General features: G+C 35.8%; 1 protein-coding gene across 1 annotated transcript; it reads left to right on the top strand.

Moving 5' to 3' along the window:
* Positions 1–80: 80 nt before the first annotated feature.
* On the top strand, positions 81–27,181 carry LOC127961838 (uncharacterized). The gene is made up of 9 exons (XM_052561107.1): positions 81–311; positions 1,428–1,532; positions 2,366–2,459; positions 4,146–5,132; positions 5,229–5,390; positions 6,580–6,672; positions 6,786–7,006; positions 26,277–26,539; positions 27,123–27,181. Exons 3-9 carry the CDS (start codon positions 2,457–2,459, stop codon positions 27,179–27,181), a joined length of 1,788 nt encoding a protein of 595 aa, XP_052417067.1. The 5' UTR covers positions 81–311; positions 1,428–1,532; positions 2,366–2,456.
* Positions 27,182–27,697: the final 516 nt, after the last annotated feature.

Here is a 27,697-nt window from a genome sequence, read left to right on the forward strand (position 1 = left end):
CACTGTAAAAAATTACTGATGCAAAAAGTTGTACAAATGAGGAAATAAATGTTGGCTCAACATAATGGTTGTGTCAAAAAAGAAAAATATGTTTGGTCAATGAATGCATGATTTCCATGACTGTACTAAAAAATGTTCATCAAGAGAAAATAAATAATTGTGCTGGCAGAACTTTTAACGTTGCACAAAAAATATTATGTTGGCCGAGCAAGAGGGAGCGTCAATCGTCTGAGCATGCGCAAAGGAGTTCTACCAGGCGCCTCCTGGAATTTCCCCCACCACCACGAGTCACGACTCACGACATTGCAGCGGTGAGTGCTTTTTGCTGTGAGGTAATGAGCAAATTTAGGTTAAGAATACTCAATTGTCTATCAACAAAGTTTGAAATCGCTTTATTGTGAGTACCTACAGTGATTAGCAGTCCTGGAAAATCACATGTTTAACTCATAAAGCTTAGCGTTCCTTTCCAACTGGCATGTGATTTTAACGTTGACCCTGACGGTTAAGCATGACATGTTCCCATTTAATATTTTTAATTGTCTATTTTCAAATTCCATTTGCATTTTTGGCTTATGATATGTATGATAATTGACTGTAATAACAGACAGTTAGTCCTGACAACTTGCGCTTTTGCTATTACAGAGTGACTGATAAGTTAGTTAGGCTGACGTTAGTTCTAACAGTTAGTCGGCATTCAAAGCACGTGTGCCTTCGTATTAGCAGGTAGTACTTTGCACAAAGCTTCCTTTTGCAAGAGTGAAATATTTCAGTCCTATAAAAATAAATACAAAGTTGTGCTAACACGAAAACGAATAGCTGCTAATGTTACCGGAGTTGTAAGCTGTTTAACGTTATCAGTTTGCCAACGGTTAACGTTAAGCATTAATTACATATTTCCGTTGAATATTTTTAATGGTCAGTATTTTCAAATTCCATTTGCATTTTGGCTTATGATATATATGATAATAGACTGTAACAGACAGCTAGTCTTGACAACTTGTGCATTTGCTATCACAGAGAGACTGATAAATTAGGCTAGTTTTAACAGTTAGTTGGCATTCAAAGCACGTGTTCCCTTATGTTAGCAGCTAACGTGTTACTTTGCACAAAGCCTCCTTTTGCAAGAGTGAAATAACATTTTAGTCTGAAAAAAAAAAAAAAAACAGTTTACACTGTTAAACAGTGTTAACATGAAAAAAAAAATAGTTGTTAACCTCACCATAGTTGTAAGCTGTTAAACCTTATCAGTTTGCCTCACCAAACCCCGTTAGCCTGGTACTCAGCTATATTTAGCCTACATTTGCTATATATTTAGCTATATTTGCGCCATTGTTAGGTTTAAGAAAAGCCTAAAAAATACTTAAGTATGGTCGTTCTGTGTATAGAACTATGAGTTATTTATGCACTTGTCTTTGTTTGTATTTCAGGTATTTTTTTCAGGCTTAAAGCTATGCAGTGCCGCTATTGTAAATTTTCACATCTGCATCAAGACATTCTCCTTAAGCACTACAGGCTTCATCATTGGCAAGCAGGTAAAGGTTCTTTCCCCTGCATTCATCCAAACTGTGTTTGTATTTTTACAACAACAGGGGCCTTAAAAACCCATTTATGGAGAGCACACCCTAAAATAGACAGGCCCACTCAGGCAGATACTGACCATGCCAGTTTTCGGTGTGAATTATGTGAATTCTCAGATATTTGCTCACTTACTCAATTTCTGAAACATTTAGGAAGACATTTGCAAAACCATGAGCGAGTTCACTGTCCATTCTCCAACTGTGATTTTAGCAGCAACAACGACACAACTTTCAGAGCTCACAAGTCCAAGAAACACAGAAAACAAACCTTGAATGACCTCTGCACATCTGTTTGTACAGTAGAGAGTGCAGGCAATGAGTTTGACACAGTCTCAGTTTCAAGTCCATCAGATCAAGCTGATGACATGCAGGCAGATTCTCATATTTCAGATTCAAACCTTGAGGAATGTCAGCCAGTACTTGAACACAAACTTGCTGCCTTATTCTTGTGTATGCAGTCACAGTTGCATGTGTCCCAAAGTGCCTCTCAACAGATTATTGATAATGTAAATGACATTCTGTCAATTGCTAATTCGAATACACTGTGTGCAATTCAGAATATTCTGCTGAAGCACAATTGCAATGTTAATGAGTCAGTTGTTGCTGACATTACTGACACATTACAAAAAACAAACCCGTTTCTGAGTGCCACCACTGACAAAGGTCCCCTTTCAACTAATCACAAGCGGAACATCTACTTCAAAAACAATTTTGGCATAATTGAACCTGTTGAATATGTGTTCAATAGGGTACAGAATCACTCATTTGTTTATGTTCCTCTTTTGAAGACTTTGAAGTCTTTGTTGGAGAGACCTGACGTACTTGAGAAGACATTTCCCATAAAGCAGGGTACACCAGGATTTTACACCTCACCTTTTGATGGTCAGTATTTCAAAATAAACAAGCTTGTTAATGATCAAGATTTCAGACTTTCACTTGGGTTTTATATTGATGATTTTGAAATTGCCAATCCATTGGGAACTTCTAGAAAGAAGCATAAAATTACAGCAGTCTATTGGGTCATTTTGAATTGGGAATCACAGTACAGATCGAGTCTCCACTCTATCCAATTGGCACTGCTTGGGAAAAGTTCTGAAGTGAGACAGTATGGTTATGAATCATTTTTTGAACCACTTTTATGTGACTTAAGGAGCCTAGAACAGGAAGGCTTGTATGTTGAACAGATAGGTGAGAATGTCAGGGGAACTGTGCTTAATGTGTCTGCAGACAATCTTGGTGCGCATGGACTTGCAGGTTTTCAGGAAAGTTTTCGTGTGGAAAAATTCTGCAGATTTTGCTTGGCATCTTTGAAAGACATTCAGACCACAGAAGTTAAGCAGGGACTCTTTCCACTCAGGAGCACGGAGCAACATGATCAATGCATTGCTGAGTTGAAGAGCAATGAGTTTGTAACAAATGTGCATGGTGTGAAAGCTGAATGTGTTCTTCAGAAACACCTATCCTTCTTTCATGTCATCACTGGTTTTCCTCCAGATGTTTTGCATGATCTGTTTGAAGGGGTTATACCTAGGGAATTGGCTCTGTGTCTGCAGAAACTGATTGGTGCCAAGTACTTTACATTTGATCAGCTCAATAACATTATCCAAACATTTCAATATTCATATTCAGATAAAGTGAATCGTCCTCAAAGAATTCCAAAGACCTTTCACTTGAAAAAAACAGTTGGAGGAAATGCACATGAAAATTGGGCCTTAATTAGACTGCTCCCTCTCATGGTAGGTGGTATGGTGTCTGAGGATGAAAAAGCATGGCAACTTTTAATGGACTTAAAAGACATTGTGGAATTAGTGGTTAGTCCAAAGCTATCAGAAGAAGCTCTCTGTTATCTAGAGAGTAAAATTTCTGATCATCGCCAGTTGTTCATTGATGTTTTTCCCAATGAAAGCTTGCTACCTAAACACCATTACCTTGAGCATTATCCAAAGCTGATCCGCTGTTTTGGCCCTTTGGCTGATTTGTGGACAATGCGGTATGAAGCGAAGCATAGCTTTTTCAAGAGGGTGGTGCACGACACCCGCAATTTCAAAAATCCCCTCAAAATGTTGGCAAGTAGGCATCAATCAATGATTGCTTTTGCTTTGGACGCCCAAAATTTCTTCAAAGCACCATTACATGTTGAAAAATTGAAAGTGGTCAAATTGTCAGCTGTTGAACCGCGGCTGCGGATAGCTGTTGAAAACAAATATCCAAATCTGAGTTCCTTGTCCCTGGCAACAAATGCCACATTGCTTGGGACTTTGTATAGTAAAGGAATGATTCTTCCAGTTGGACTTAGTGATGGCTTTCCAGAGTTTGGTCGAATTCACAGCATTCTGGTTGTTGGCACAGAGGTCTCATTCATAGTGGAACAACTGTCTTCATGGTACTTCGAACATTTTAGAGCATATGAAATTGTTGGAAGTACTTACTGCAATGTAGCCATTGTCAACCCACAAGATCTCATTGATTTCTACCCTCTGGCATCATACAACGTAGGTGGAAAGACTATGGTGTCTGCTAAGAGATTTTTACTTTGCTAAAATTGAATCTCTTCATTTTCTTTCCCAGGAAACAATGTTACTTCGAGTCATTCTCTCACCTGACAACATCAGGAAGTTATCAATACCCACACCATCATCAATTGAAGAACTCTCTGCAGTTCTCTGTGAAAAAATGCAGATAATGGGAAATTTTGTTATCCAGTATGAAGACCCTGACTTCAACAATGAACTTTGTACTTTACATGACATCACAGAGCTTCCAAAAGACAAGGCTACTTTGAGGATCCACTGGGAAGTAGTTGTAAGCCCAGTGGTGGACGATGTTCACATTTCAGATTTCACTGTGGATACAGCAAGCATGACATCCACTCAGTCATCAGCTTTATCACCCCAATCAGTTTCTCCTCTATCTACATCCAGATCTGAGCAGTGGCCAAGCATGTTTCCAGTGCCTTCATTTTCATATGATGTGGAGTTGAGGCTGAAAAAAGCTAATGAGGATCTTCAAGCAAATGGAACAGCCCTGATTGTTCCAAGAGACATGAAAATGCATATCTTGGAGAAATTGGCTGAAACTGTGTACTCTTACAAAGCCTACCCAAAAGACTCTGAAATAGAGAAAGTTGCATCTGCTCTGGTAGAAAAACACCCCAGTCTCAAAGACCCAGGATCTGGCACAAGTGGATGTGAAGCATGGAAAATTAGCCTGAAGTTTAAAATGGCTAATTATCGTCAGAAACTCCGCAATGCAGGATGCAGTGAGATGATTGTAAATACCCACTCTAGACAAGGTTCATCTCGAGGATCTCTCAAGAGACCCAGAAGATCTGAACTAAACTTTCTTCCCGACCATCCTGTTGGTTTGGATGAAGAAGAATTGGAGAAGGAAAGGTCATTGGTGGAGAAAGAAGTGAAAAAGAGAAATTTGAGCTTGACCGTTTTGAATGCAAAAATGGAGACAACATTTTCCTTGAGGAGAAAGGAAATTGTGCAGGATCAGCCGCTGGTGTCAACAATCAAGCAAAGATGGCCAGGACTGTTTTTTGAGGAGGAGGTTAGTAATTTTTTCCTGTCACCATTGGAATTGAATGTCTTGAAATCATTTGCTTTGCTTTTAATTGTTTGCTTCTGAATCTTTAATTACCCACAGGTTTGTGCTGAATTCTTCCGCATCAACCGTATTGACCTGAAGTCAACATTCCTGACATCGCTGGACAATCACACCCAGGGGTTGCTAAAGATGTACAGAGCCAAAGCAAGACAGGGAAGGTGGAACAACTTGGATGAACTTCTGGAACAACTGGATGCCCAGGTATGTTATTCATTTCTTTGTATAAAATATAACAGTGTTCAACAGTGTAACATAATTTACTGAAACCTGTGTAAGAGAAGAAACTGCCTACAGCTCACTGCTCCACAAAAACTTAACTGCAAAACTCAACATTTTAATTTCAAGGTCTTTGTCAGTTGAGTTGATACTTTGTCTTATGACATTTATCCATTGCTCATAATGTGAGCAATAGAATTACATTTATATGATCAGAATTTGTCAAAAATGTTCCATGTATACTTGATGTTGATGATCTACAATACATGTAAAAATCCCGCAAATACATAATATAATCTATGCCATAAATGTTCAGAGATGATGGCTTATTTTTTGTATGTGGGATGTCACATGTATTGTTTGTTATCTTATTTACATAGGGTGTACATGGAACCTCAGTGAGATTTTGATTATGTTGCTATTTTGTTTTAATTGGTATGGATAACAAAATAGGCAAAGCAGCCAGCTTCCCTGATTTAGACCTTGAGATCAACATGGATGCATTAGAGAGAAATATTTTGGTGTAGTATTAAGCTGTTTTTCTTCTATCATATAGCTCCATTTGACCAGCACCTACATACTGTGCAAAATCGACCAATTTCACCATTGGTTAATCTTCACCAACCTCATGAAAGTCACCTGACATGCTTGTGGTCAATATGACTGAACAAAAAACAGCCAACGAGCGCACAGCATGTTTGAGATCTGTTTTAGGACTGTTAGAAAAACCACTCTCAGTATCTAACCAAAGTAGACTCTGTGAAAGTTATTCCAACAGTCTTAAAGGGATACCCCACCGAAAAATGAAAATTGTCATCATATACTCACCCTTATGTCGTTTCAAACCTGTATGAATTTATTTCTTCTGCTGAACAGAAGAAAGAAATTCATACAGGTTTGAAACGACATGAGGGTGAGTATATGACGACAATTTTCATTTTTCGGTGGAGTCTCTCTTTAAGGGATCTGTAGACTTGCTGCACTTGTTAGCTGATTATCCCTCGCAGATTGTAATCTTAATGTATTTCAGGTAACTATTTCATGAAGTTGGTTGTAATGAAGCCCAATTGTGAAAAGAGTAGGTGATCCTAAACTGTTGGTAAAATAGATGTGTAACCTCTTTGTTAATTAAGTGACTTAATAATGTCTTATTAATGACCTGTCTTTTTGGCAGACAACAGATCTAACTACTCATAGAAGGTCTGCTGTTCTTCGTGGTCTTCCCCTGTACTTGAGAGAGCCAGCTTCAATTTCAAAGACTATTAAGGTAATTAATTTGAATATCTTTATTATGGTATTACTGTTTGTGATGCAGTAGTGATTGCATAAGACCATTATGCTTTCAGTCTGACACTAAAAATCATTTATTTTGTTTCACAGGATACTGAGGCACTGGGGCCACACACAAAGGCCATGAAAATGGGGATCCTGGAAGTGACTGACAGTTCTACCAACTTAGGACCATATCCCGCAGTAGTCAATGTGGCTGTAGTACTGGAGGAGGAAGTTGTCATGGACAATCTGGGAGACTTCACAAATGCCCTCATGATGCTCTTTGGTCTGCTGTATGCTGTAAATATGGAGTACCCTAAGGACTTAAGGTACACATTCGAGGCAGTCCAGAAGATTTTCTTAAATCTGGGAAAAGAGTGCACAGCAAGGATACATTCCTTGAAAAACAAGTTATTACAGGTGTAATGGTCATGACATGTCAGTCATTAAGGTATTTTGAGGTATCAAAAGTTTCATGCAAAAGTTTCTGTAAATGCCAGTGACTTTTTTTGTTGTTGAATTTTTGTAACTGCTCAGGAACTTGATTACTTTTCCCCCACACAGTTTATTTGTGGGTAAATAGAATTTCAGTTCAAAAGTTTGTTTCAGCAATACCTGAGTGTATGCTGATATTTTATTTGTAAAGCAGTCATCCCTGAGAAATCGCAGAATATTTAATTTAAGCAGAGATTTTTTTTTTTTTTTTGCCAATAGAATTGTTAAATAGTGACCATTGTAACCTGACAGTAGTGGGCAGTTCTGTGTATTTTATTTTTATTTATTTTTTTACATGTAATTGCACTTAGTCTTAGACTAACAGACAAAAAATTTCAAATGTTTACAGGCAAAGCCGTTGTCATGTTTTACATAGTTTCATTTTGTAAAGCAGATTTTTTTTTTTTTTTTTTTTTTTTCCAGTACAGCAATTGACTAAAAGTGATATGTCATGCTTTCTTGAACTCTCAGATCTTGTTTCGGCACTGGTTGAATATTGTGTAATATTTTACTTGAGCCTAACAGGCAATTTCATATGTATTTAAATAAATGCATAAAATGTTCTTTATCAAAGCAAAGTGTGTAATTTATTTGAAATAATGAAAAATAGACTATTTTGACCAACGTTAATTAAAAATAGACTTATTGGCCAACATTAAATATTTCATACAACATTTTATTTCAATTTGAGTCTGCTTGTTGGCCCAAAAAGCTATGTTTAGTCAACAGAAAATATTTAATTGACACAACATTCTATTTCAAGTTCCGTCTACATGCAGGGGTTGTCAGCCCAACACAAAAAAGTTGGTTTCCGCAACTTAAGTTGGGCCAACTAAAAATTTTAGGTGCAACGGGTCACTAGAAATTTTTATGTTGGAGAGGCATATTTTTTTTTACAGTGAAGGCATCCTAGGTGTGTATAACTTTTTTCTTTCCGACAAATCCAGTCGGAGTTATATTAAAATTTTTCCTGAATAAGGATTTCATCCAGCAATTTTCTGATTTTCTCTCTAGTTTGCTGTCTTACTGTGTTAAACTTTTGGACTGCAAACCTAATTTCAGAGTTTCATCTATCTCATGTTACAGACAAAGTCTTTGGAGAGGACACTGAAGTGCAGGTTGAGGTTTTTACTAAGTTATGTACTTTGGCTTTAGATTCTGATGCCCTTCTTAAACTAAAGAAACACAAGGGAACAGCTCAACCTTGGCTAAATAATGTAACTCACACTCTTAAACAAGAATGTAGAAAAGCTGAACAGAAGTGGAAGAGAGATAAGCTTCAAATTTTGTCTGAGATGTAAAAAAATTATTTGGCTAACTATCAGAAAGTAGTAAAGGAGGAAAACAATGAAAATTTCCTCTACGGTAATATCAGATAATGCAGATACCAAATGCAAGTACCAAAAGAACTGTTTGATACAATTGATTCCATTTTAAATCCCTCAAGGAATATTATGAGAGAAGCCACACAAGAGACTTGTGAAGAATTTTTATTGTCTTTTACTCAGAAAATTGAGAAGCTCTGAAGTTAAATTGTACCTTAACATTCCTGTTCATCAATTAATCCTGCGCTATCTAACATCTTTTCTAACTCTGAACCAGTTTCATCAGCACAGCTGGCAGATATTGTCTCTAAATTGATCTGAGGTAGCTGCAGACTGGATGTTCTACCTACTCTACCTAATCTTTTTAAAGAAGTTTTTTTCTACTGTGAGTTCTAGTCCAACAGCTATAATTAACGGTTCTTTGATGAGTGGAGTAGTACCTAACAGTTACAAACATGCAATTCTTCATCCCTTGTTAAAAAAAAACCTAATTTGCATCATATAGTCTTTAACAACTATAGGCCAATTTCTAAATTGCCACTTATTTCCAAAATTTTAGAGTAAGTAGTTTATTCACAGCTACATTCATATCTGAAAATTCATGATATTTTAGATACATTCCAGTCGGGTTTAGGACCTGTCACAGCACAAAATCTGCACTGCTCATGGTTACTAATGATATATTATTATCGCTGGACTCTGGATCACATGTTGTTCTGGTTTTGTCGGATCTAAGTGCTGCCTTCAATATGATAGACCATGAAATTCTTCTTAATCGTCTAGAGTGTTTGGTTGATGTCCAGGCTATAGCTCTACAGTGGTTTGCATCGTATTTAAAAGACAGGACAGTTGCTGTGAATCTGGGAGACTTCTCTTCCACATTGTCCCCTTTAGTTTGTGGTGTCCCTCAGGGATCGATTTTGGGACCATTGCTGTTTTTTCTTTACATGCTTCCTCTATGCACTATTATTCGGAAGTATAGTATTTCATATTACTATTATGCAGATGATCTCCAGTTTTACTTTCCTGTGATCTTAGATAAAACCTGTTCGCTGGACAAAGCACAGGAATGTTACAGTGACATTAAAATCTAGCAACTTTCTCCAATTAAATGAGTAAAACTAAGGTTTTGATTGTAGGCTCTTCTGTCTCACCTACCGTTCCTGCTCATTTAGGCTCCTTATCCCTAAAGACTGTGAATCATGTAAAGAGTTTGGGGGTTATCATGGACTCATCAATTAACTTTACGAAACAGATTGGTGTCGTTGTTAAAGCTAGCTTTTTTAACATAAGATCAATTGCTAAAGTAAAGTATTTTGTATCCAGTAAGGATTTGGAAATTGTGGTTCACTCCTTTATCACATCTGAGCTTGACTATTGTAATTCTTTATATATTGGTCTACCCCAGACTCTGCTTGTCCGTTTACAGTAAGTGCAGAAAGCAGTGGCAAGGCTTTTAACGTGGGTGGGAAAGAGAGACCATATTACTCCTGTACTGCAATCCTTACATTGGCTTCCGGTCAAATTCAGGATTGATTTTAAAATTCTCCTGTTTTTCTAAGTCCCTGTCAGACCTTGTCCCCCAGTACATAAGTGATCTTATTGTTCCTTACTCTCCTTCTAGAGTCCTTAGGTCCACCAATCAACAGCTTTTAAAGGTCCCTCATTGTAATTTAAAATCAAAAGGAGATTGTGCTTTTTCTGTGGTACTGTAGGTCCCAAACTCTGGAATATTCTCCCTTTCCATGTGAGGTCAGCTCCATCGATTATAACATTTAAGTCTTAATTAAAAACGTACCTGTATGTTGTCTTTAGCTTTTGAATAAGGTATGTTTGTTTTGTTGTATGATTTTAATGCAATTATTATTGTAAAGCACTTTGGGACAGCGTCTGTTTAAAAAATGTGCTATATAATAAAAATTGCTAGCTTGCTTGTAGTTGACACCTTAATGAACACATTAGTTATTTTTATGACTGTAAGTCTTTCTCCTCAAATGCTATTGAGCTTTAAATTTGCATTTGAGCCCATTCCATTGTGAAAAAGCATCATAATTTACATAGGATTTACAGTTTATTTTAATAAATATCAAAAATGTAAAAGGTGTGCATTATAGATGACACCTAGATGAACAGTTTACAGTTGTTTTTATGGTTGGAAGTCATTCTCCTCAAATTGTATTTACGTTAGAAAAGTGTATACAAATATTGTATGTAACTTTAGAGACTTGAGGTGCGAGCGTTTGCGAGTACGGTTGGTGGAAAGGAGCTTGTTTTTTTTGTTAGCAACTGGAATGGTGCCCACCTGGGAGTTATTGCCCTATGTAAACTGCATACTCTGTGTATAGGGAGTGGCAGTACTGTCCATTTGCTTGGTAACAGCCCAAATGACTTTTTATTTTAATTGACTGATTCAGTTTAAGAATTTGACTAAAAGATGATGTACACTTATAAAAATTGCTTTATAAAGGTAAAAATGCCCAAAAGGTAAAACAATTATGAAAACGTAAATTTTTTTTATTTTATTTCTATCACTGCTGTGAACTGATCACCACACAGAATATGAAAAATATTAAAACCTTCAGGAGTCACGTTACAGGGTAGTCCTTAAAGGAGTCATATGATGTTGTTAAAAAGAACAATATTTTTCTGCATTACATACTGCATTATTGTTTGTCCTCTATGCCTTACCTTTCTGAAACGTGTCATTTTTTTACAAAGATCATTGGTCTGAAAAGCAAGGTGTGCTCTGCATCCAGTGGTGACATATTTCCAGATTGTAATGACTTATACTGTGTTTTTACACACTGTGTTGCACCGCACTGCATAAACATAAAACCATTGTCTGCATTTTTGATCGGAAAAACGACAAACAACAAGTGCTACTCTACACCAGCGGTTCTCCGTTCCAGTCCTCGCACACCCAGCTCTGTATATTTTGCATGTTTCTCTTTGTTAACACACCTAATTCAGAAAATCATCTCGTTAGAAGTGAGCTCCATGCATAAACTTTGTTCCCATTGATATGGTCTCTACACAGTGTTCATTGCTCCTTACTCCCCAAGCAGGGGAAAACTGTTGAAGTTTACCTCACTTTGGAAAATTCATGTAATGTCTTCACACACCTCTGTAAATAAATACAATTTAAATGTACATCTCGAAAAGGCCGTGCTGCTGTTCAACCTTGTACAAGCTGCATGTACAAGCTTAATGGCAGACTCGGATGTCTCACTTGTCACTTACATTGCCAAATCTTGTGGAAGTCTTACAACATTCACAAAACTAAAGGTCAAGATCAGCCGATAGGTGGAGACATTTCTGTCATAGTAACATGAATCATTTTTTACCTTTATGTTGTAGGCCATCAGAGCTGCAACCAGGTAGGTCTATTTAAACAGCAAAATGACAAAGAAGGTTTTTATTATTATTTTTTTTTATTATTATTGTGTATACAATGTTTATTCAACTTAAATTCTAAAATACACAAAAGGAGTGCAATTGCTGTAATTAAAATATGTATCTAGGCTAGCTAAATAAAGTTGTGAACATTAAGAGAAGTATGTGAATACATAATTTAGAGAATCATTAAATAAGTTGTGTGTAGCTTATTTACCTATATATACATATCTGAGTATAGTGATTGTAGACCAACCTCGCCTCAAACCGCATGGCTGTGTTCGAGCAAAATCAGTCTCTCATCAGATAAAGTGGCAGGGGTTGAAAACAAAAGAACCATTTCCTGTAAGGAAAGACAGGAAGTGGCAGTTCAGTTCAGAACAATCCCCAGTGAGGTGAACCTAAGCAGACCAACACACACTTACTGAGCTTTAGTTTAGTTTTAGATTAGCAATAGTTGTTTAATTTTATTATTTACCACTACATTCGTGATAACTGTTACATACAAATCTACACATCAATAGTGATTATGATTGATTAATTTATAGTCTCACAGGTGCATAGAAAATTAAAAGGCTGCAAATAAATTATTTTTGTATTCTTAATTCAGAATAATTTGGACATTAACTTCATTATATTTTGCTTGAGTGTATAATTAAGCAGAAATACTTCAAACATGAAAACCATATAAACAGTTTTTTTGTGACATTTGTTTCCAAATGTTTTTTTGTTTTTGTTTTTTTTTTCACAAAAAAAAAAAAAAAACAACAAAAACAGGCAGTCGTATCAAGTTGTACAATCCCATCTGATTTTTAAAAAAATAAATAAAAAAAGCACAGTGTCTGAATTCATTTAGCATAACCTTTTTTTAATATTTAAGTTGAAAACTTTGTTTTCAGGAAAGTAAATGTCTATACTTTTATTGTATATATAATGCACTATATTCTGTATATGGTGCACTATGTTTTGTGTATATATAGTGCATTGTTTAATATTTTTTAAATTAAATTTTTTAAAAATTTTAATTGTGAAAAATTAATATTTAAATGTACATATATTCAAGTGACCTCAATTAATATAAAAATCATAAGGCATGTGCATAATGATTATAAATGCTAAATGATATGTAAAATAGCTTCTCCTTTTTGTCCCCCATTGTTGGTAGAAGCAGCAGCATGACACATTATACATAGACTTGTGGTTTTGGACTAAGAGCCCAGACCACCACACACACACACAAAAAAACAACCCAACACCACCTGCATTCACCGAGTAAGATCGAGAATGGAAAGAATGAGATCCCCCCATCAGTTCTCGCACCTCTGCAGCTAAAACTTTCCATTGAACCACTTATCATTAAAGTGTGAGAATGGCTGACGAAACTACAACTTGAGTGATGTTTGACCTCCTGTTTCATGCTGATGACATTAAAGGCCTACAATGTAGTGTGACAATTTCACACTCAGGAATATTATTGTATATTTAGAAAAGACTGATTATTTACAAATAAGGATATAATTTATTACTCTAATTAAAGGCAGGTGGAGGTGTTCTGCTGCAACACACCTCTTCATAACTATTCTGACTTCCACACACTTTTCTGAAATTGTCTCTTCTCTTCTTAGTCCACCTCAACCTCTTCCTCCAACAACTATTATCATAAATGTCATAAGAATGATTTCAGCACCATGGACAGAGACACATTGTATTCGTTAGATTTCACATTTTATACTTTCATTTGTAAAGGGATAGTTCAACCAAAAAAAATATTTGCACCACAGTGTACCACAAAGTCTTTAAATGCTAATATCCAAATGCCAATTTGCATTTTTACCCAGCAGATTTGGTTAGTTTACACACTGTTTCCTGCATTTCACATGAAAACCCCTTAATTAGTAAACAATTAGCTAGTAATCCATTTTTTGATTCATCTTAGTATTGTTATTAACCACATGGGGAATTTGCCCATTACTTTGAAGACTGGTTTATTTTCAGAAAGCAAATGGCTATGATGTCAAACTTATACTTTTATCTTGTTTGACATACTTATTTGACTCAGTTACACATGCAAGATTAAGCCTTTAATGTTTTTTAAGCCTCAAAAGTGCTTACATGTAAAATCATCAGCCCCTAGAACAGCTCAGTTAGTCATGTATCTGATAACTTCTTATTTGTTTGAAAAATGTCAATTTTATCACAAACCACAAGTTTTTTCACAAGAAATGCATAAGCAGAGGATGTGACAGCAACTGAGGCTCCAACCAAAAGACAGTTTGTTAGCAGCATCACTTCCTGTTGAGGAGTTTGACAAAGAGAAGCAGCTCAGTACAGAGAGAGAAGTGCTGATGTGAACTTCAGCGGACCAGCTATAGCATTCACCTGAATAAACTGTATAAATATTTGATATAATCATATTTTAATGCAGTCAGCATCGATATACTTGACACTTTTAAATTAAATTAATACAGTACTTCACAAGTTAAGTTAATGTACAAATGTAAGGCAGCACAAATATTTTAAAGCATTTAGAAAAATTTTGAAAGAAACAATCTCTTAAATAGTTTCTAAAAGAAAAAAAGTGTATTACCGGTAATTATTGTTTAGTTAAATATTTGTTGCAATTATGATTGAAATAAAAGTAAAAAGATGAAAGAGATCATGAGATGTTTGCTTGCACTTGTGTGTGCACCTTTGTGCATGCATTGCTTGCGCACATTGTGGTTTGATCATTTTCCAACCACAGGACTGACCTCTTGCTTCAGTTTTGAAGCCCCTTTCTGAATTAAAACCACAAAAACATCTTTTTCAACAGACAAACAGTTATATGTAATTGAAGAAAAAAAACACACACATATATATATATATATATATATATATATATATATATATATATATATATATATATATATATATATATATATATATATATATGTGTGTGTGTGTGTGTGTGTGTGTGTGTGTGTGTGTTTTTCAATTTCACATGTCAATATTTTCACTACATTTCATTACATGTGGGTATTTAAACATAATGTACACAGTACACACACATATATTATTTAAACAAAAACTTTTATTTTGGATATGATTAATTCTCTCTCTCTCTCTCTCTCTCTCTCTCTCTCTCTCTCTATATATATATATATATATATATATATATATATATATATATACAGTATATATGTATATATATATATACATATATAAACGTAGATTTCCATGCTTATGATTGAAATGTGTGTATTTCACTGTAAATGCATCCCATTAAACTTATGACATTTAGAACATTAAACTTCATAAGAGTTGTTTGAGAATTGTTTTATAATGATATTATAGATACTGGACATGCAACAATGCAATGTGCATTAGCAGTATAGAGTTTAGATTTTAAAGTAAAGATTGTTGTTTTTATAACATAAAAACAGCTATGAATAAAATGTTTTTGAGGCATACAATTAAAAGAATATTATTATTATTATTATTATTATTATTATTATTGAGTGTTTATTACAGACCACTGTTATTTGTACAACTAAATACTTTCAAATGCTGACCTTTTATAGACCACAAAAAAAGATGCCTCTCTGTATTACAGCCCTATGGTAGAACATCGCCTCATCATTTCTCACACTGTGCAGAATGGCTTCTTCCTGTCTCAGTTTCTGCAGGAAATGATGTTCTTCTTTGGTCGGTGTCTGACTGGAGTCCCACTGTTGCAAAGTCACACTTTTGTGGTTGAGAACAGACCTCTCAATCAAAAACATTCTAACTTCAATGGTGAGATTATCAAAAACAATATAATCTTTATCGCAGTGAACTAGGAAACTAAAATAGCTTAGATATTTTCCTATGTTACAGACCAAGGGTAAAATAAAACATAGGTGTAAATTTCTGTCTATAATGGTCTGTGAGTTTTCACATTCAGATATGATTTTTAACTCTGAGAATATGACCTCAAGAAGTTCATAATGGATTGATGCACAATGCGTTGCAATTTTGTGGAGTTATCAAAAAGCAGAATAGGGAAAATACACTGAACACAACACTTTTGTTTTTGCCCCCATTTTTCATGAGCTGAACTCAAATATCTAAGACTTTTTCTATGTACACAAAATGCCAATTTGTCTCAAATATTGTTAACAAATCTGGGTAAATCTGTGTTAGTGAGCACTTCTCCTTTACCCAAGATAATCCATCCCCCTCACAGGTGTAGTATATCAATATGCTGATTAGACGGCAGGACTATTGCACAGTGTACCTTAGGCTGGCCACAATAAAAGACCACTCTAAAATGTGCAGTTTTACTGTATTGGGTGGTCCAATGGGGTCCGAAAACCAGTCATTATCTGGTCAAGTCGTATACGATGACGAACTGCAGTCAAGTCGAGACCCCGATGAGGATGACGAGCATGCAGATGAGCTTCCCTGAGACGGTTTCTGACAGTTTGTGCAGAAATTATTTGGTTATGCAAACCGATTATTGCAGCAGCTGTCCAGGTGGCTGGTCTCAGATGATCTTGGAGGATGATGCTGGATGTGGAGGTCCTGGGCATGTGTGGTTACACATGGTCTGCAGTTCTGAGGCCGATTGTACATACCGCCAAATTCTCTGAAATGCCTTTGGAGATGGCTCATGGTAGAGAAATGAACATTAAATTCACAGCTCTGGTGGACATCACATTCCTGCAGTCAAAATGCCGACTGCACGCTCCCTCAAAACTTGCATCATCTGTCGCATTGTGTTTTGTGATAAATCTGCTTATTTTATGGTGGCCTTTTATTGTGGCCAGCCTAAGATACACCTGTGCAATAGTCCTGCTGTCTAATCAGCATCTTGATATGCAACACCTGTGAGGTGGACTGATTGTCTCAGCAAAGGAGAAGTGCTCACTAACAGATTTAGACAGATTTGTGAACAACATTTGAGAGAAATAGGTCTTTTGTGTACATAGAAAGAGTCTTAGACCTGTGAGTTACGCTCATGAAAAACGGGGGCAAAAACAAAAGTGTTACGTTTATAATTTTGTTCTGTGTATTATCACATACTGCCCCCTAATGGTACTGACTGTCTCTTACCGTCAATATTCTCACCTACAGCATACCAAGCAGAAAAAAATGCGTTTTCCTTTCATGAACATTATTTCTGATGATTGTTTCCCCGCATTTTATATACTGTATTATATGCTGTAATAAAACAATTATTATAGATTTGTAATTCTGAAATCATGATTTTGGCTACCATTTTGCTGGCTGAAATAGACTATAACCAGAATTCTTTTTATCTTAAAGAGCTTTTCTACCTTATTTAATCCATAAAATGTTATTTTGTTGTGATAGATTATTTTATTTAGGTTCATTATGCAATTTAACATTTCTTTCTTTCTTTGTTTATTTAGGTAACAGTTGATTTAGATGTTACAATGTTCAAGTTACCATTTTATTTCAGTGCAGTAAATATAACAGTTATATTTATAAATATACACACACAAACCCGGTTCCAAAAAAGTTGGGACACTGTACAAATTTTAAGTAAAAAAGAAATGGAATAATTTACAAATCTCATAAACTTATATTTTATTCACAATAGACTATAGATAATATGTCAAATGTTGAAAGTGAGACATTTTGAAATGTTGGATTTCAGATGAGCTTGGTATGCTGTAGGTGACAATATTGACGGTAAGAGACAAGCAGTACCATTAGGGGGCAGTATGTGATAATACACAGAACAAAATTATAAACGTAACACTTTTGTTTTTTCCCCCATTTTTCATGAGAGCTAAACATTCCAAAAAAGTTGGGACAGGTAGCAATAATAGGTCGGAAAAGTTAAATGTACATATAAGGAACAGCTGGAGGAACAATTAGCAACTTTTACTGTAGGTCAATCGACAACATGATTGGGTATAAAAAGAGCCTCTCAGAGTGGTAGTGTCAGAAGTCAAGATGGGCAGAGGATCACCAGTTCCCCTAATGCTGTGGCGAACAATATTGGAGCTATATCAGAAAGGAGTTTTTTCAGAGAAAAAATTGCACAGAGTTTGAAGTTATCATCATCTACAGTGCATAATATCATCCAAAGATTCAGAGAATGTCTCTGTGCGTAAGGGTCCAGGCCGGAACACCATACTGGATGCCCGTGATCTTTGGGGCATTAGACGGCCCTGCATCACATACAGGAATGTGCAATGTCATCCGGACTAAAGAGGACAAAGACAACCCAAGTTGTTATCAGCGCTCAGTTCAGAAGCCTGCATCTCTGATGGTATGGGGTTGCATGAGTGTGTGTGACATGGGCAGCTTACACATCTGGAAAGGCACCATCAATGCTGAAAGATATATCCAAGTTCCTGGATATATTGAAAATTATATACCTGTCTGTTCTACTCATTTCAACTGACTTGTGAAAACTGAAAAAAAAAAAAAAAGTACAAATTCTCTGACATGTAGTAAATTTTTTTTTTTTTCTTTTTTTTTTTTTACAGTAACGCAAATAGTTACTTTCCCTGGTAACGAGTTACTTTTATTATAGAGTAATTCAGTTACTAACTCAGTTACTTTTTGGAACAAGTAGTGAGTAACTATAACTAATTACTTTTTTTAAAGTAACGTTCCCAACACTGTTTATAATTACACTGTTGACCCATACTTTACACCTTAACCCACCCTTAAACTTACCCATACCTCCAAACCTTACCCCTATCCCACCTCAATCGCAGCAAAAGTGTTTTACAATACAATATGAACACAATAAGTACATTGTACTTATTTTTTTATGTAAGTACATAGTAGTTAAGGCCACCTAATATAAAGTGGGACCGCAGACTGTTATAAAAAAGAAGAGGGGATGCCACACAGTGGTAAACATGGCCCCGTCCAACTTTTTTGAGATGTGTTAATGCCATGAAATTTAAAATCAACTAATTCTACTTAAATTTTAACTTTTACTTTCTGAGTTTATACATTTGATATGTCATCTATGTTGTATTCTGAATAAAATATTGAAATTTGAAACTTCCACATCATTGCATTCTGTTTTTATTCACAATTTGTACAGTGTCCCAACTTTTTTTGGAATCAGTTTTGTAAATAAAGTTAAAATATAAAAGTGAAATGGGAGCTTGAGTGCTACTATATGACTATCACTTATGAGTGAGGTTTTATTTAAAATAATGCCTTGATGGTTTATGTCAAGCTTTGCTTGCATTTTAAAAAGGAAAAAGTTTTAATGAGGTAGCTGAAACTTAAGTGTGGTTTCATATGACTTTACACTTTGGTTAATTTACAATTATAGCCAAATTTAAAACTAACTTAAAAATGAAAATGAGCAATTTGAATTTACTTTAAAATAAAAGCAGCAATTGTGGGTGAGATAAACAGTCTAAAGATGGTGACTTCTTAAAGGGATAGTTCACCCAAAAATTAAAATTATGTCATAAATGACTCACCCTCATGTCGTTCCAAACCTGTAAGACCTTCTTTCATCTTCAGAACACAGTTTAAGATATTTTAGATTTCGTAAGAGATTTTTCTGTCTCTCCATTGAAACGGTGCGTACGGTATACTGTCCATGTCCAGAAAGGTAAGAAAAACATAATTTAAGCAGTCAATGTGACATCAGAGGGTCAGTAAGAATTTGTTGAAGCAGCGAAAATACATTTTGGTCCAAAAATAACAAAAACTATGATTTTATTCAGCACTGTCTTCGCTTCCGGATCTGTTGTGAGCGCGTTCACAGCACTGCAGTGTAATGATTAGTGATGTGTCGTTCTTGAACGATTTGTTCATTTAGAATGTGATTCGTTCAGTCTCGCATACGCAATATTCTAAAGGTTCTGTTCCGCTAGTAGTAATTCACCTGTGTCAGTCAATGCAGTCTTGAGCCGGAAAGAGAATTGATTAGTTCATAGTTTGGGTCTATCGGGTTTTTGACTCATTCCTTAATCACGTGACAGCCCCGTACGCTAAACCCAATGCAGTATTGAGCCGAAAAGAGAATTGATTAGTTCATCTTTCAGGTCTTCGGGTTGTTCGTTTTTTTGTCATATGACGTGACAACATTGGCTAGAGTAAATAGTTAATTTTGGGGGTTAAATTTTTTTCTTTTTTTACAGTAATCTTAAAAAATGACCTTGTTGTATGATGTCTTTTGCGTTCACCCCTCAGAATAGACTAATGTTATTTGCTTTTAATTTATGTCATTGTGTCCTTTTTTAGCAATCTTCTTGTACATATATTAGACCAAAATATCAAGTTTGCCTAGGAAAAGCAATTATTATACTAGCAAACTCAAAATTGGATTAAAAATGAACAAACTAGGCTATAAATACTTTGTATTGTAAAGGCTTGGATTATTATATTATTATATAGCCTAGTGTTTATTTACTGATAGACAATCAAAAAGACAAATTCATCAATATTTTATTTATAACAGTGTTTTATTTATTAAATAATAACACACCACAGATCCTGAAGAAACTGTAACAAAAACACAATGACAGAAATGTCATAAATAGCGCATGGGTCTGTCCCGTGATTAAGGAACGAGTCAAACTTGACCCGAAGACCCGAAAGATGAATTAATCAATTCTCTTTCTGCATCGGACTGCATGGTTTAGCGTATGGGTCTGTCACGTGATTAAGGAACGACTCGACCAGAAGACTTGTCACACAAGAGGTGAGGTTTCGCTAATCACAGACTGAAGAAAGAATGAATTAATCTTTTCTGTATCTTATAGCATTTTAGTTTTGTGTTGTTTGTAGTGTGATCAACGTTTGCGTAAGTACAAGATGTGTTGGGGAAGTAACACGTAACATTTTAACTACATTTTGCTAAAATGAATTAAATGACTCGAAAAAAGATTCTTTCACTTTGCTGAACGAGACTCAAAAGTTTGAGTCTGTAAAACGATCCAAACTTCCCATCACCCGAAAAACTGATGCAACCGATTCTTGACTCGAGAACGAGTCAATCTTTTGTTCGTTATCTGGCTTGGCGTCCTTGTTCAGTTCTCTCTTCACAGCAGTTCAGTCAGTGTACTGTTTAAGTAAATGAATTACTTCGGGATATTTGAACTCAGAGGGAGTGTCAGCCACATTAAAAAAGTTAACAGCTTAAGTCTTTTGTGGATTAATGCGTATTGGAGACGAGAACCGTTCGTTAGTGAACCGGATATCACTACACTGCAGTGAACACGCTCACAACAGACACGGAAGAGAAGACAATGCTGAATAAAGTCATCGTTTTTGTTACTTTTGGACAAAAAATTATTTTCGATGCTTCAACAAATTCATAGTACTGACCCTCTGATGTCACATGGACTACTTTGAAGATGATTTTCTTATCTTTCTGGACATAGACAGTATACCATCAACATTTTCAATGGAGGAACAGAAAGCTCTCGGACTAAAACTAAAATATCTTAAACCATGTTCCGAAGATGAACAGAGGTCTTATGGGTTTTGAACGACATGAGGGTAAGTCATTAATGACATAATTTTCATTTTTGGGTGAACTATCCTTTTAAGTATTAAGTATGAACTGGCTCTGTATGCGGCCAGCTGAGGTCAACCTTAGGTCATCAAAAATAGCAGTAATGTGTTGTTTGTTTTTATGCAGCATTCAGGCTTTTTGCAGTTTGTATAATTTGCATAAATATGGTAATCATAGTTTGAGTCTTTCCAACCAACAACAATGACCTCTTTTCATGCCTTTGTTTAAAAACCACACAAATAGTATTGTTAGCAAAATATTTTCCATTACCAAAAGAAACTGACTGCATCAGGGAAGATTAGAAAAATAGAAATAAGTTTTAACAGCGGTCAGTACATGTAACTTTAGTGTGTGTGTGTGTGTGTGTGTGTGTGCGCGTGCGCGCACGTGCGTGCGTGTGTTGACTTTGTAAATTCATTGCTATTTTTATTCCATTGTCTTTATTTCACTATTTGTTTGGGGAACAAAACATATGATCAGCCTTTTTGTTTGATGCTTGATGTTTGCAGAGAGATGTGCTGCTACATGCAGTTTCGCTTTTGTTCTATGATCTTAGGCCACAAAGCTCAACCTGCAAAAGTGAAAATAAACCAAACCTCAGAAAAGCCCCATTAGAGCGTACATTTATGTGGTCAGACATTTCATGAGAAAGTGTTCACACTGTACTATTAATATATAATTAATAAATTATTCCAATAATAAAGTTCACACTACACTAAAACCCCAGGGGTGTTTGTAAATGTAAAATAAAGAAGTAAATGGATCTCATATAGATCCTTGAAGCTAACATGTTGTTTTTCAACCATTAATAAAATAATTTATGTAATAAAATAAGAATGTAATTTACAATAAATATTTATCATGTATGCATTCAGTACCATGGACAAGGATTTGCATCCTTATACTGTACCACTTAGACACTGCTTTACATACAAACATTGAATTCAACTTCTGAAAATGTACACAGAGTATTTTTGTGGCTAATATGGCATATTTGCCATGAATAATATGGCCTGTGCTATTAAAATAAATTAAATTATGTGGCGTTAAGTTACACAAAGGTGTATACATTTGACACATGGGTTTATTTTATTTTTTTAAGATAACCTAATACTTATCTGACATGCACTAATTAATTCATATGTCATTTAAAAATGCAATTAAATATGTATATATTCAAATTAGGTAATTGGCATAGTTTGGTGCCAATGTTAAAAAATCTGAACAAAAAACATACAAAATGAAATAATATTCTAAACATAAACATTGAAATAATATATAGCTAGTTTGACATTAATTATGACTAAATATTGTCCTTAATATGTCTGTGAACCAACACTGTCATCAAACCCACACCTGTGCACTTTGCTCTCCTTGATGTACACAACTCTGTATACTGTATGTCGTCCTATATAAAGCACAGCTCAAAGCTGCACTCTTTACAGCACTGTGTGATGAGTTCTTAGTCTTTGGCACTCAAGTTAATAGATGCGTAAGTCAGATTTACTACTTAACCTGAGATAAGTAGGTATTTACTAAACATTTTAAATTTTAAATGTTGTGTTAAACAAGTCTATGTTATGTCTCTCTGTTTTAGGTGACAAAATGGCTGGTAATATTTCTATAATATCTGCATGTGCAAATTGTCTCTCAAGTTGCTGTAATTTACAAATACATACTGACTTTAATATTACAGTTGCAATTTCCATAAACTACAATGCTTGTTGAGTGCAAATTACAACTTACTGGTGTGGAATTATTTAATTATTTATGTGTAAAATATTAAGAGAACTGAAAATAACTTGATTGCAATAGAAATCGCATTTGGATTCGGATAAAAGCATCTGGCATCATTTATTATTATTATTATTATTATTATTATTATTATTATTTACAATAATAACACAATTCTGAAGTAACTTGCTTATGGAAATCAATATTCCATATATTTTTACTGATATCATAATTAGTAATTTGCTAAATATCTGTCTGATAACTTTTTCTTTTGCAGTGATAATGTATAGAACAATTGCATTTTTGATGGATACATTTATTTTCATTTATTTATTATTATTATTATTTTGTAAATGCTACACTTTTACTAATTATAGGCCTTTGTATTTTCTTTAGGCTAATTAAACATTCAAAAACTTTATAATTTAATAATAATAATAATAATAATAATAATAATACACATTACTTTATTATCATTAAAATTATTATACATCTTATAGATTATATATTTATAAATAATGTTTGCATTTTTTCTGTAATAATTTAGAACAGTAAAAGAATAATAGAATAACGACACACATTCTTACATAACTTGCCCTTACATTCTTAAAAATAAAAGTGCTTAAAAGGTTCTTGCCATTGATTAACCAATTTTGATTCTAAAAGGACCATTCAGGCAAAGGTTCTTTAAAGTAACATCTTTTTATAATCTGAAGAACCTTCTTTTAACCACAAAGAAACTTTTGTGAAACCGAAGTTTCTTCAGATTTTAAAAGTTCTTTAAGGAACCATTTAGACAAAAAAAAGTTTATTCTATGGCATCGCGAAGCGCCTTTATTTTTATGAGTGTATGATACAATTTTCCACCCAGGAATAGAATAATAATACATTTCCTTTCAATTTTGCGCAAAAGAGGAATTCAGGAATGTAACAACTAATGCTAATTGTATATACATATAACTCTGTATACTGTATGTCGTCCTATATAAAGCACAGATCAAAGCTGCACTGTTTAACAACTAATTTGACAAATAATGCTAATTATAATGGATATATATATATATTTCCATAAAGATAATTTTCATCTTTCTTTCTTTTTTTCTTTCTTTCTTTACTTCAGATTGTTCAGCACTCTTCCATGTGGTGTTTGTCTGCAATATTGTGATTTTGCTTTTCAGTGGAGTACTGAACATAATTCTTTGTGACAGACTGAGGAGAAAAAAATGTGAACTTTGCACTGGTAAGGTACATTTTAATTTTGTTTTATGTTTGTTTCCTGAAATGCTGAATAAAACCAATTTTGTAATATAGTGAAAATTTTTGTAATATTATGCAACAGATGTTACATTTTTATGAAGGATTTAATAATTATTAAATTATGTATTTATTGACTGATTTATTTAGTTTTGTTCTATTTATTTATTTATTTATTGAGCGAGAGAGAGAGAGAGAGAGAGAGAGAGAGAGAGAGAGAGAGAAAGCGAGAGAGAATTCAGCAGTGGTCATTCATTCATTATTTTATTTGATCTATTTTATTTTGATTCTTGTAGATCATCGGAGGAGGCTTCATCTCGCTGTCCCTCCTCAACCAAACTCAGCATCTGATGTCAGTAGTAATAGTATATGTGATAAGATCTAACTTATTTGATTGAAAATTTGGTACTCAGGTTAAATCTTCATGCATTTTTTGAGAAAAAACGTATTCACTTTTTCCTCATCACAGGATCAAGAGAGTATGGACCTTGACTACACAATGCTACAGTTCCCTGAAGACAACACACAAACAGAGAGCTCAGAGAACGAGCAGAGAGAGAAGAGCAGAAACATCACAGTATATTCCAGCCTTAAATTTCAAATATCAGACATCACTGAGGAAAACTCAAAGTCAGAATTTTCAAGTGACTGCTAGAGCTGTGGGCATAAATTACATGACATAAATCACACATATAGTTATGATGTTAGTTGATATGTCCACAAACACCAGACACATCTTAATATGATGAAGGGCTAACTTATAATATATGGCCATGTACGATCACAGCATGAAAAATAAACAGACTTGTAAAATCAACGTAACCTTATTTACATTTTGATATTAAAGGTCCCATATTGTCAAAACTGAAATTCCCTGGCATTTTTCATGATAACTGAGGTCTAGACGCTATGTAACTACCCAATAATTTGCAAAACAGTCAATCCACAGACAAATGCACTCAGCAATCATAAAGTAGCAGTGCTTTTTCACAAGCCATGTAAAAAATGTGACGTCAGAATTACTCAGTCACTGCCTTCAGTCACCACCACGAGCACTGCCCACCGTCCCACCAGACATGACATTGCTGAGCAACAACAACACAGAAACATGTAGAGAAAACGCTGTTCAGTTGATGGATGTTAACAAACTTCAATATTGCACAACATTACGTAAACCATTAATATAAAACACCAGTGGCTAATGTTCATTTATTTGAAATAGCACAGCAAATAAGTTCAAACTTATCCCTCTTTTCTGCACATTTCACAAGTGACTGTTTCGTCAGTCAAGCTCAGTTCAATGCTGGTTTTTCAAATAAGCTACTCATCAAAGATGCTGGAGTCCCTACATTGTTGGGTCCGACCTCAAATCTGCAACCCGTAAGTAAACTTCTCACACATTTTATGTTACATTATGTTATAATCTGAAATGATAGTTTGTAAACGTTTATGCAACGGTAACGTGATGCTAATGTCAACTTACTGTATCCGTAGAAAAGCAATAGTACGTAGCTTACTGGACAACATTTTCCTCATCAGTGACCATCATTACTGGTGTTACTGGTGCTATTTACCTTTCTTGTGAGTATCCCCAAGCCACAGCAGGCTACAGCATTCATGACCTTAGTTACCTGTGGTTGGCATGGCCATGCATCACTCAGAAAACAACAGGTAAATCAGAAGAGAGGGCCATGAATATTAATAAGACAGGCCAAAATTGACCACTTCTTAGCAAAGCTCCCGAGAGAGAGAGAGAGAGAGAGAGAGAGTGAGAGAGAGAGAGATTTCTCAATGCCCCTGTGTCCAAGACCAGCCTCTTTGATGAAGCAGTCAAGAGCTTTGCCCAGCAGTTCTCGGCTGCTCAGAGGCAGACTGAGGCAATCCGACACATCTTACCCCACTGGGCAGCTGCTGCCTCCACCCGTCTGCCGGCCGCAGTGCCAGCCTGCTTTTCACCAAGGGCGGCCCCCTGCATCCACTCCAGCGCCGCATCCGCAGCAACTATCTAGACGATTGGCTGATACTAGCACAATCTCAGGATCATATGTGTGAGGACAGGGACTTGGTGCTCCAGCACCTGAGCCTGTCGGGCCTTCGGATCTCTTTTCTCAGTATGGAGTTGGATTCAGTCGAACAGACAGCAACGGTGGCGTACATAAACCGACAAGGTGGTCTGTGCTCCCATCGCATGTCGCAACTCGCCTGCCACCTCCTCCTTTGGAGTCAGAAGTTTCTGAGGTCACTTCATCCTGTTCACATTCTGGGCCTGCTCAACCATACAGCCGACAAGCTGTCTCGAGCAATGCTCCTGGGAGAATGGCGACTCCATCCCCTTAAGGTCCAGCTGATTTGGAGACTGTTCGGAGCCACTCAGGTAGACCTGTTTGCTTTTCTAGAGACCACTCACTGCCAGCTGTTCTACTCCCCGACTGAGGGAACACTGTATTGTAACACCGTATTGGCACACTCAGACATGGTTCCCCGAACTAGTGCTCCTTGTGACAGCCCCTCCTTGGCTGAGTCCTCTGAGGAAGGATCTACTAACTTAGAGATTGGGCACCATTTGGCATCCGCGTCCAGACCTTTGGAAACTCCATGTCTGGTCCCTGGATGGGACGTGGAGGTTCTAGGTGAGGTTCTAGGTGAGCTACCCCAGGAGGTAGTGCACACCATCACTTCGGCAAGAGCACCATCTATGAGACATGCTTATGCCTTGAAGTGGAACGTGTTCATTGAGTGGTGTTCTTCTCGCAGAGAAGACCCCTGAAAATGCCGATTGTGGCCATGCTTTCCGTTCTGCAGCAAGGGCTTGAGCGAATGCTGTCTCCCTCCACCCTCAAAGTCCAGGTTGCTGCTATTGCTGCGTATCATGACCCCGTGAATGGGAAGTCTTTAGGTAAACATGACCTCGTCATCAGGTTCCTTAGAGGCTTTGCTCTGTCTTGTCCGAGCATTGATATACTATGTAGACCAGACACAAAGCTTCAGGACCTCAGACCAACTCTCTGTCTGTTACTGAGGCCGGCAGAAGGGAAATGCCCTCTCTAAGCAGAGGATGGCCCACTAAATTGTGGATGCCAGAACCTTGGCTTATCAGGCAAAGGGTGTGCCCTGCCCATTCAGGTTGAGAGCTCACTGAACTAGAAGTGTTGCATCCTCCTCTGGGCGCTGGCTCGTGGCGCCTCGCTGACAGATATTTGGGTAACACTTTATAATAACTCCACACTATTAATCATTAATTAAGCATTAGTAAACAGATAATTAATAATTTATAAAGCATTAATAGACAGTAATAAGCAGTTTATAAATATAGATATAAATGCTTTATT

This window comes from Carassius gibelio, chromosome B7 (assembly GCF_023724105.1).
Source record: "Carassius gibelio isolate Cgi1373 ecotype wild population from Czech Republic chromosome B7, carGib1.2-hapl.c, whole genome shotgun sequence".
Classification (NCBI taxonomy): domain Eukaryota; kingdom Metazoa; phylum Chordata; class Actinopteri; order Cypriniformes; family Cyprinidae; genus Carassius; species Carassius gibelio.

Bases quoted from the DNA above. Each gene is read 5' to 3' on its own strand.
- LOC127961838 (XM_052561107.1), top strand. The intron at 7,007-26,276 runs GTACACATTCGA...CCCACTGGGCAG, and splicing joins GAGTACCCTAAGGACTTAAG to CTGCTGCCTCCACCCGTCTG. The intron at 26,540-27,122 runs GTCTGTGCTCCC...TTCTTCTCGCAG, and splicing joins GTACATAAACCGACAAGGTG to AGAAGACCCCTGAAAATGCC.